The sequence below is a fragment of the Lygodium microphyllum genome, chromosome 1 (genome assembly GCF_053477565.2).
Source record: "Lygodium microphyllum isolate KBCC chromosome 1, Lygodium_microphyllum_v1.1.10, whole genome shotgun sequence".
NCBI classification, from domain to species: Eukaryota; Viridiplantae; Streptophyta; class Polypodiopsida; order Schizaeales; family Lygodiaceae; genus Lygodium; species Lygodium microphyllum.
The window spans coordinates 153,219,043-153,228,564 of record NC_141135.1 but is presented as its reverse complement, the minus strand read 5'-3'; the positions used below and the strand labels follow the sequence as shown (position 1 = coordinate 153,228,564).

General features: G+C 39.8%; 1 protein-coding gene across 3 annotated transcripts in view; it reads right to left on the bottom strand.

Annotated features, from left to right (window-relative positions):
* Positions 1 to 717: 717 nt before the first annotated feature.
* Positions 718 to 9,522, bottom strand: part of LOC148041837 (protein S-acyltransferase 21-like) — a 142,871-nt gene continuing 134,066 nt past the window's right edge. The window contains exons 6-10 of one of the 3 annotated variants that reach the window (XR_015691626.1): positions 4,018 to 4,143; positions 3,841 to 3,921; positions 3,551 to 3,745; positions 1,372 to 3,340; positions 719 to 1,247 (exon numbers count right to left, since the gene is read on the bottom strand). Coding sequence is in view for 1 of the 3 variants with exons in the window: in XM_087683057.1 (XP_087539183.1) it covers positions 2,261 to 3,340; positions 3,551 to 3,745; positions 3,841 to 3,921; positions 4,018 to 4,143 (1,482 nt within the window). In the remaining 2 variants the exon portion in view is untranslated. Of the gene's footprint in view, positions 3,341 to 3,550; positions 3,746 to 3,840; positions 3,922 to 4,017; positions 4,144 to 9,522 lie in introns of all 3 variants that reach the window. The other 2 variants (XR_015691627.1, XM_087683057.1) reach the window with 2 other exon arrangements.

The following is a 9,522-nucleotide window of genomic DNA, read 5'->3' as shown; positions in this document are numbered from 1 at the left end:
TTTTAGATTGTGGATTTAGTTTCATTTACAATTCTTTGTTACTATAATTTATTTAAGTATTTCTTTGTCTTTATTCTTAATTCTTATTCCATTAATTGACTCTTTGTTCACTAGCTTACCTTGAGCAATTTGATCTCGCGTTGCTAACAACAGTTCAAGTAATTGAAAAATTTTCCTTAGTTACCCTTTTCTATTGAATAAATAGATTTGGTTAATACTATTATATAGTCAAAAGTACTATCATTCTATTGTTGGTTGCAAGTGCATCTCATTTCCTCTTACAAAAATTTCCCATGGTATTACAATTTTTCAAGCTCTTCATCCATTATCTTTTTTAATCCATATAGTTTGTCATATTCTTGAGTGACCAATTGAGTAGAACTCATTACTTATGTAGAAGTGATTTTACTTCAGTTTAGAGCGTGCTATTCTACCTAATCAAGTTGTCTTCACACAACTCAATTCTTATAGAATATGAAATTGAAGTCCTGACTTGATGCTAAAAATTAGTGAGACACCATATTAAGCTATTCTTCATTATTATAATTCATGCATTGATCGACCATGGTGGGACATTGTTATTAGTTTAAGTAGATTGTTGATCAAGGTGATGTATGCATTGATCCATGGTGGATTGATAGTGTATAAGGAGTTTTTTTAGCATGTCTCTATATGCTTAAATAACATGATATATACAACAAATGACAATGATTGTGCTATCAAAGTAGGCACAATTCCAATTACAAAGACGAATGGTGAAATTGCCAAAATGTAGGATGCTTTGTATGTTCCAATTCTTAAAGATGGAGCAATGACAAGCGTCACAACCCTAAGGAAACAAATTTGAGTAGCCATTGGAAAAGAAGTTTGATAATACAAAGTTATATGTTTGAGTAAGTTGAACAATTCATTAGTCTGAAGCAAATCTATTGTTGGTTCATTACAGCAACCTTTGTTGTGTTGAGTATAGTCTTGTACTTGGAAAGAATACCAAAGTGAAAGAGCAACCTGTTGGTTGTCTTCATTGGGACTGTAAGAATGGACCAACAGCCACAACATGGACCTTGAATATCGCTCTTATAACATGAAGTCTGATAGGTATGTCTCTTCATTGGACACACTCAAGCTTACAACTCGTCAGAAGCTACAATATCATTTGCCATACTGTTCACTGTACTTACCAAAGGAATTTTGCACTGTATTTCCTCTATATGTTTAATCCAATATGTATACATCTTCTGCATCTCCTACATTCGCATTATAAGGAGTTTAACTACTATAACATAACGAATTTCAAAGAACAGAAACCGACCAGACCAGTAAAAAAAAGCATCAAGTCCACAATGACAACCAAGAGTTGAGAAAGATTACAAACTCATGAGTCTGAAATATACTGCATCAACGGGCCAAGATTTGCAAGGAGATGCTCAAGCAACGATTTGCTGACCTATTTGTGGACAATTTCCACAGCCTTTTTGGCTACTTTCTTTTCCCAAACGTGCGGAGTGGGGTCTAGAACACGCATCACACCCAAGAACATCAATGGCTGTTCCGCACGTTAATTGTGGTGACATGGAAACAATGTATAGAATGATGGCACATTAGGTCCTCACGTTCGTATGTCAGGAGTTGGAATGTCTCCCTGAGCGAATGAGATTGCGATTTCAACATTTGATGTTACTCATTCGGCAAAGCACTGTTACTGGAGATGAAAATGATCAGAAGGCTAGATTGTAACTCAGTGTGTATTCAGGATCCGTACCAAAACCACTAAAGATAGACACAGACAGGGTTGATTACTATACAGAATCGATGCCAATTTGTTGAGTCTACGACCCTTTGCAGAAGACACGTACCGACTCTTAGGAAAAAGTGGCTATAAAGGCTGCCACTCATCAGTCTCAATGAACTGTGGTTAGGGCTTACACAGCATAACTATCGGTAAGGTGGCAGATGCTTCACATGGCTGCAAAAGACTGATGCCACATCTTTTGAATTGAAACCAAGTTCCCTCCACTTCCAACTGTTAAAACCTCCAATTCATAGACTGAGCTTGAAGCTTTCCCATTATATCCAAACTGACCCTCGATTTCCAATTATGTAAACACGAGCCACAAAATGAAATGTGGTTCTTTGCACTGTTACTTTGCATGGCTACAGGGCATGAATACTGGGGATGGGCATATTTTGCAAGGCAACATTAGCTAGCACTAGTGTGGCATGAACACACGGGAATGCGATTGCTTTGTAGCCACTCCACCTAATGATTTCTTCTCATCATCTGTTTGGAAGTACTAGTTTCCTGTTGAAGATCAACAGAAGATTTTGCACCAGGATGTGTGCCTACAAAAGTTATCTTCCTCGTACCTGATACTGGAGCCTGAAGAGGACCACTGAAAAATATGGAATCTCCATTGTACAGCAACTTTGCTGGGCGTACTGTTACATGTGCTCCAGTTGAAGTAATATCTAACACAGTTGTGTAATCTGAAGAAGAATGATCGTGCAGATGACCTTCTGTTGGAACAGGAGTAGGAAATACAGGTGGTTCAACCAGAGATTGCCTCTCTCCAGAAGTATTGGGATAAGTTCTTCCCACTCTTGGCATATACCTTCCAGCTCCACCACTCCAGAAAACTGCAGTTCTTTTGCTTTCTCTTGCACTTTGATTAATCTGGCTGGCTGTTGCTTCCCCAACATGATTTCTTACTACTGCTCTTTGTGATCTTGTATCATGTGAAGCCTCATACAGGACACCACTTGCAACAGTCTCCACATGAGAAGGATGACCTAAGAATTCATGAGGTAGACCCATTGTTTGATGAATACTCTCTTTAAAACTGGGCATTGCAAAAGGTGATAACCTAGCGTGAGTCGGACCTACTAACTTAGACTCTGGCATTATTGGTGGTGACAAAGGGCTCAAGGTAGCAGAATCATTCCCACCCAAATTGTTTGGACTAAAATTACTCTGTACTGTTCCACGATGGCTGGAAGCAAGGGCATGCTGCTGGGGTGAGTATCCAAATTTCCCTCTTCCTTCCTTGAAATAACCACTGGGTCCAAAGTCCGTACTTATACTACTTCTACTGCTGATGTTAGAACTATAATCAGTTTCAGAAGCACTTGTATCACGTGTTTTAACAGGACGGAGAACTGATGAGCTTTCTCTTGCTTTTGCTGCTGCTCGGGTGGCATCATCTGGGTTTAATCTGGCTAGTTTCCATGCACTGATTTTAACTGCACGTTTCTGGAATCTGTTATCTGGCTTTACCCTGCTAGCATCAGGATCCACTGTAGAAGGAACTCTATCTGGAGCAAGATGGGGAAGAACTTCATCCTGTCAATTGAAGGAGTTAAAATTGCAGCCAACCCTAATTATAAAACATTTTCTTTACACAAATCACTCGAGTCATCACTGCTTTCCATGAGAAACTTCAGTTAAGGTGATGAAAACACATAGCTTATCCGAAGGAAATGAAAGACAAGTACAACGCCTGATTTCTCAAGCTCACAATCAAAGTGCACTGCAATGTAAGAACAAACTTACCTGATTCTCAACAAAAACCCGAGGAGGAGTACACCAAGCACCTCTATATTGTAAGCCAAGAGAACTAGAAACGCTAAATCCTGTTGCTGTGGAGCTTGTAGGAGAAGATGGCATACTTGGCTGATCTCTGTCTTGCTCACCTTGGACCTCATTTTGTGCTCTCATTGCTACTACATATTCATATGTTGTAATGCCCTGCTTGCAGGTAGCAATAACAAAATTTCATTTCTATCAAGGACTCCAGTACACCATGATGTTAAAGAAAGGAAATGGTAAGAATATGGGAGAACCTTTCTTATGAGTATGACATGGAAACAAAAAAGCTCTCCCAAAGGTATGGAAGCCAATAAAGAGACCACAGTACATAAAGCCTGTAATCAAAGGAACTAAAGTCCTTAAGCCCTGAACATTAATCAGAGAAACATTTTGGAAATTTCAAAGAACAAAGTAGTCAGTAGAGGAAGCACCACAACAGTAGCAAATGGTGGCTTGCTGAATCCATTCCCAAGCTTCTCAACAATCTCCCTGTCAAAACCTCTGTCCACAAAACATCGTACTAACACTGCTATTCCTGCAGCCCCATTCAACACAAGCTGCAAAGATTCCAGAAGTAAAACATGAGTATTGAAATAAACTTCAAATGTAATACTGTCACCTTCATACTCAGATGGACTTCTAAAACAAGGGTCACAACAACCTTCTGTGTGAACAAAGAAAGTTGAATCAGTGAAAGAAGCAGTTCAGGACCTTCTGGAGTAAATGAATGCAAGCAAACATACCCTGAAAGATAAATAAGTTGGAAGACATTGTGCACATGAAAATAAATTAAAAGTCAACAAAAAGCATAAAAAACAGAGGAACTGCGGATCATCCAAACCAGGGTATCTTCAACTGAAGACATCCAAGGAAGATTCTCTAAGCCAAGGTCGAGGTGAATACATGACCACTTCTGAAATCAGGTCCCCATCAGCCAATTGTGCCAAACCCAAGAAAACTTATAAGTCTTTATAAGTCAGTGATCCTAAAAGCGGTAAGTATGTTGCATCCATAATAGGGTTTGGTAGTGTGCTGAACCTTGGGATGTCCTTAGGATTGAGGCCGGGTGAACCTTAACGGGCAACCCAAAAGGTTAAGTTAGAGAAAAGCTTTGTGATATTGGAGGAACCAGCTTATGATGCAATCAAAAGAGTCCCCATGTCACCCACAAATGTACAAATGTCTCAAGCCTGGAGTGTTTCCCTCAAACCAGTTTGTTTCACCCTGGAACATTTATCACCAAGAAGGTCAAAAGTGAAACATGGACTAAGATATCTATGTACATACACATTCAGTCTGACGTACTCTACAAACATTGACATTTGCGCAATTTCCCCATGCTTCTCTAATATGTTCCTAATTTAGTAGCTTCCCCAACAGATTTCTCTGAGAAGTTCAATCCTAATCCTCTTAATTGTGTAAAACCTACTAAAAGGATTTTTCTATCTAATTTCATTCAGTCTAGTTTATTTCATTCAATCAATGCGATGTCCCTAGCCTTTAACAATTTACCCTGATGCACAAATGTTCCTACATTACTCCATAACTGAAACATTTCCAAATCACAAGTGTCTCACTCATATTTTACCCGACTGTAACAAAACTAAAGCAGCTTCTTCCCATGTTTTCTCAATTATATTTTTTGTTTTAAATAGGCGAACAACTCCCTCAAATTAGGGCCATTGTTTCCAATTTCAGCGAATCTTAAATTACTTAAATAGAAGCAATTTCTCCTATATTGTGGTGCTTTAGTTATGCCCCATACACTTCTGAAGGGAACCAAAAGATGTGCTCAATCTTGTTAAACTCGTGCGTGTATCGGCAGGTTGTCAATGTAATTCCTGCAGGTAAGGTGGTTGTGTCCGGAAAAGAGAAATTACATGGCTAACAGGTTTTGGGGCATTTCCTGAGTTAACTACATGGGACTTGATATATTTTATAACTCCTCTAGGTTTGTTTATATTATTGTTGAGGATCATCATTCTTAGATTTTATTAAAAAACTAATATGCTTATGGCCAAGCCCTTGTCTTGGTCAAGACTTTTGTATTTATTTTGTTTTTGTGAATAAAGCTCGATTCTTGTTTTTTGAATGTTGCCTATGGATGTATAGAGAATTGCAAGTTATGTACCTGATTTATGATATTTTGCTCACCTAACAGGAATAGAGAGATACATATGAGATGTCCTCGGTTTTTAAGACCCCATTTCGTGGGACAACGATGGAAGTCCTAGAGAGAATGACTGAACCCCATTTCTCTAGCATCCGGAGAGGATGGTCTAGAGGTACTCCATGTAGGTTCGCACAATGCTACTTTAAAATTGATGCAGATAAGGTCGGAAACCTTACCACTGACCTTAAGAGAATATGATGGGTCGAGGAGCTATTTCTCCTCCACAACCTTCAGAACAATCATAGGAGAGACCAATCAAACCAGCTATGAGTTATCTTTCATCTATCATTGATAGTAAGAAAATACAATATTGTTGCAAAATCCCTTAGTAGAATGCTCACAGGGGACATCCTATTAAGAGAATCTGCAGCACTCGCATGGGCATTCTACTAAGAGAATCTGCAGCATTACTAAATGGTCATACGGGCATTCTACTAAGGAGTCTGCAACGATATTTATTTCCGTGGTAAGTACATGTCATATGTCACGTACATGTGCTATTACTTGCGCCCCCTAAACCCTATATGTGTATTATCTATAGTAGACGTTTATAAGCACAACCACAACTTCTGAACGCGTTTCCCTGCAAATGTCAAAATACTTTAATTTACATGACATTTCGTGGGATAAGGCATTTTGCTGGTCCATTGATGCATTCAAAAGTAAAACAGGTTTATATCTCACAAGACAAGGGTCATGGTAAGTCTTCCGACATTGAGTTATGAACACACTCCCACATTGCTTGTGTTTAGGGAAAGGGGTATCTCCCACAATGGTTTTTCGATGAACTTAGCCATCTTCCTTGCTCACTTCAAGGAAAGAGTGAGGGGTAAGTAAGCAAGTAGGAGAAGGTGCAAAACAATAGAGAAGGTGGAGTTAAATGAAGAATACAAAAAATGTGGTGGAGGAGAAAGATGAGGGGAATCTGGGAACTAGCCACAACAGCATGAAACTGCCCATTCAACATACTATCCAAAGAAGGCAAGAAGAGTAAGGAAGGGGCACATGGAAGAGAAAGCAACTATGTGAAATAGCAATATGAAACACACGTAGAGAGAATGGTAGAAAATAAAAATTTATCCTATACCAAATGGATACAACTAATGGCTGATGGTCAACAACCCATGTGGTTGCACGAGTTTTGATGGTGATCTAGATAGCTGTTAGATGAAGGATAATGAGCGTGTAGGAAGGTGTCAATGTTTAATAGTTGTGATGTGTTGGAAGGTAGCATTGCCCTTTATATATAGTGCTCAAGGTTGGCGAGTTGTAGATGCATGTGGGCAGTCCCACTTGACCTATGGGCTATAGCCCAAATGATCCAACCCACCCACCAACCACCCTGTTTGGAAGGTAGCATTGCCCTTTATATATAGTGCTCAAGGTTAGCAAGTTGTAGATGCATGTGGGCAATCCCACTTGACCTATGGGCTATAGCCCAAATGATCCAACCCACCCACCAACCACCCTGTTACATCATTGGACATGGATACTTGCATCAACGGCTAACAACCATGGAGAATATGGTAACCAAGCGTGAGCATGCCCTACCATTACGGTGATTAATGGGTCTTGTAGTGAGAACACAACCTAGAGTTGAGATGGTTGAGTTCTTCATCAAGGTTTATTTGTGGAACATCTTGTGTGGTCATCACACTTTTTTGCACGAAAAAAGGTGGCTAATTATATTACTCAGAGGACTTTACTACAACAAAGTACATGTGCTCAAATAGCCTACTAGCTAGAGCTAATGCAAGGTCAAACTAGACATACATATAAGCCTCTTAGGACGTTCTAGGGGAATGAGGGATAGAAGCAATGGAGGAGGAGAGTAGCACCACTTGGGGTTGCTTGCTTGCATCGTGATCATGGCCAACCCAAGTACGTAGGAAGTGGTGTTAGAGCTCCTCACAATTCAAGAGTCACCTTGCACTTGATCCCAATGGTGGTTGCGGAGGGAGTGGATGACTAAGGTCCAAAACTCTACCGAAGTCTTATAGGTGGTCAAACATTGCTGCCTAGAACCAATCGATAGCATGCTTTACGGATGTGCTAAATTTTGAGGCTCCAAGTAATCTTCCACACCTTTGACCACTCAACTATCGGCTTTAGTACCTACCGGATGGGTAACATCTCCAAACTGACCACATGAACTTGCCTCGATGTGAAAAATGGTATCATACATCTCTATGTCATACAGTAAGTGGTGGTCCTTGCTAACTCCCTGCCAGCCAAGCAATCCCCTAGGAGATAATCCCCACGCTCGGTACCACATAATGAAGAATGCAACATGCTTCTCTTCATGTGGACTACCTCACAAGATGAGAGGCAATACTTTGGGGTTTCCATGCACTACAATGAACAACACTTGTAGCCTCCATCCTGCTGTATCTGAGCCAACAAACTCTCAACTGCAAAGTCTCCATCTACCAATAACCATAGGAAATAAGATATCCTCCATAGTCTCCAACTATCCCACAAGTGTTGCCAAAAGGTTCAATGGAAAGCCTCGGTGATGCAATATTCCACCTCTAGTGCCGACTGTGCAACAGTGCCCAACCCGTGTCCAATATGAAGACCTATCCACCGATGTGTTGTGTAGACCAAGGAGCCCTAGCACTTCTTGGCGACCACCATGGTTGGCCAAAGCTACTCTCCAAGCTTCCACTCTACCTCGTTAAGGGATTGGCTTCCCCAAATCCAAAGGCACTATTGCTAGAACTCACTCTAGGGCACATAGAGGTCCAACACGTAAGTCTTCTCTTGGAGTCCAATGACATGGATCCTCCTCTAGAATAAAGTTGCTAGTATCACCAAGATGTGAAATTTTATTGTGCTTAGCATTTCATTAAAAGTTAATCAAATCTACTAATGTGACTGGCATATGTGAGGTGCAACTTAATTGTTCAAAGTATGGCGCCCAAAACCCTGAGATATCAGTTCGTGCCAAAGGCAAAAGTTGTAATAAGTTATGCTTGACAGATACTAGATGGTACTCGATGTCAAGTCTGGGTCTAGACCAATTTATTAGCCACTAATGTCAATGGTGATATCAAAGACTAGGTATTAATTAATTAAGCAGTGCCAATCTAAGGATAAATAACTGCTCATGGATACTTAGAAGGCAAATTAACCTAGACAATTTAATTATTGGTTGGTGAAATTGATTTTTTGAGCACTAGAATAGTTATTAAATTAGTTTTCAAAATTAATATTTTGAAAATTATTTTAATAAGCTGGATAATGGAATTAGAAGACTACCACTTGGCAAAGCTTTCCCATGCAAGTGGGAAAAACGTTTTAAGGAACTGATGAAAGTCTATGCTAGCCATTGTGAGAGAGAAGACAACTGTTAGAGAGCAAGGAGAGATTGTTGATGTGATGTGCAGCCACTAGGGATTAATCCTATAACATGTGAGAGTAGTTGAAAGCCTTCTTGGAGTAGATGATAACAATCCAAGGTCCTTTTGGTACACATGATAATATATAGGAGAGGACAATAGTCTTTTCGATGGTCCTAAGTTGTAGGTGACAACTTCCATGGCTGTTTGAGCAAGGCAGCAATAGTGTTTTGACATTTCTCGAGATGAATCTTTGAAATTTCTCTCTGCAATATTCTCTCTCATCCCCAAACCATTTCTCAAGTTATCTCTGTATTTTTCAGCAGTTTGAGTCATCAGAGGAAAAGATTTGAATCAATCTCAACTATAAACCCTAATTCACAACAAAAATTAGGGTCACACAGCCACCTTGAGATGCATGC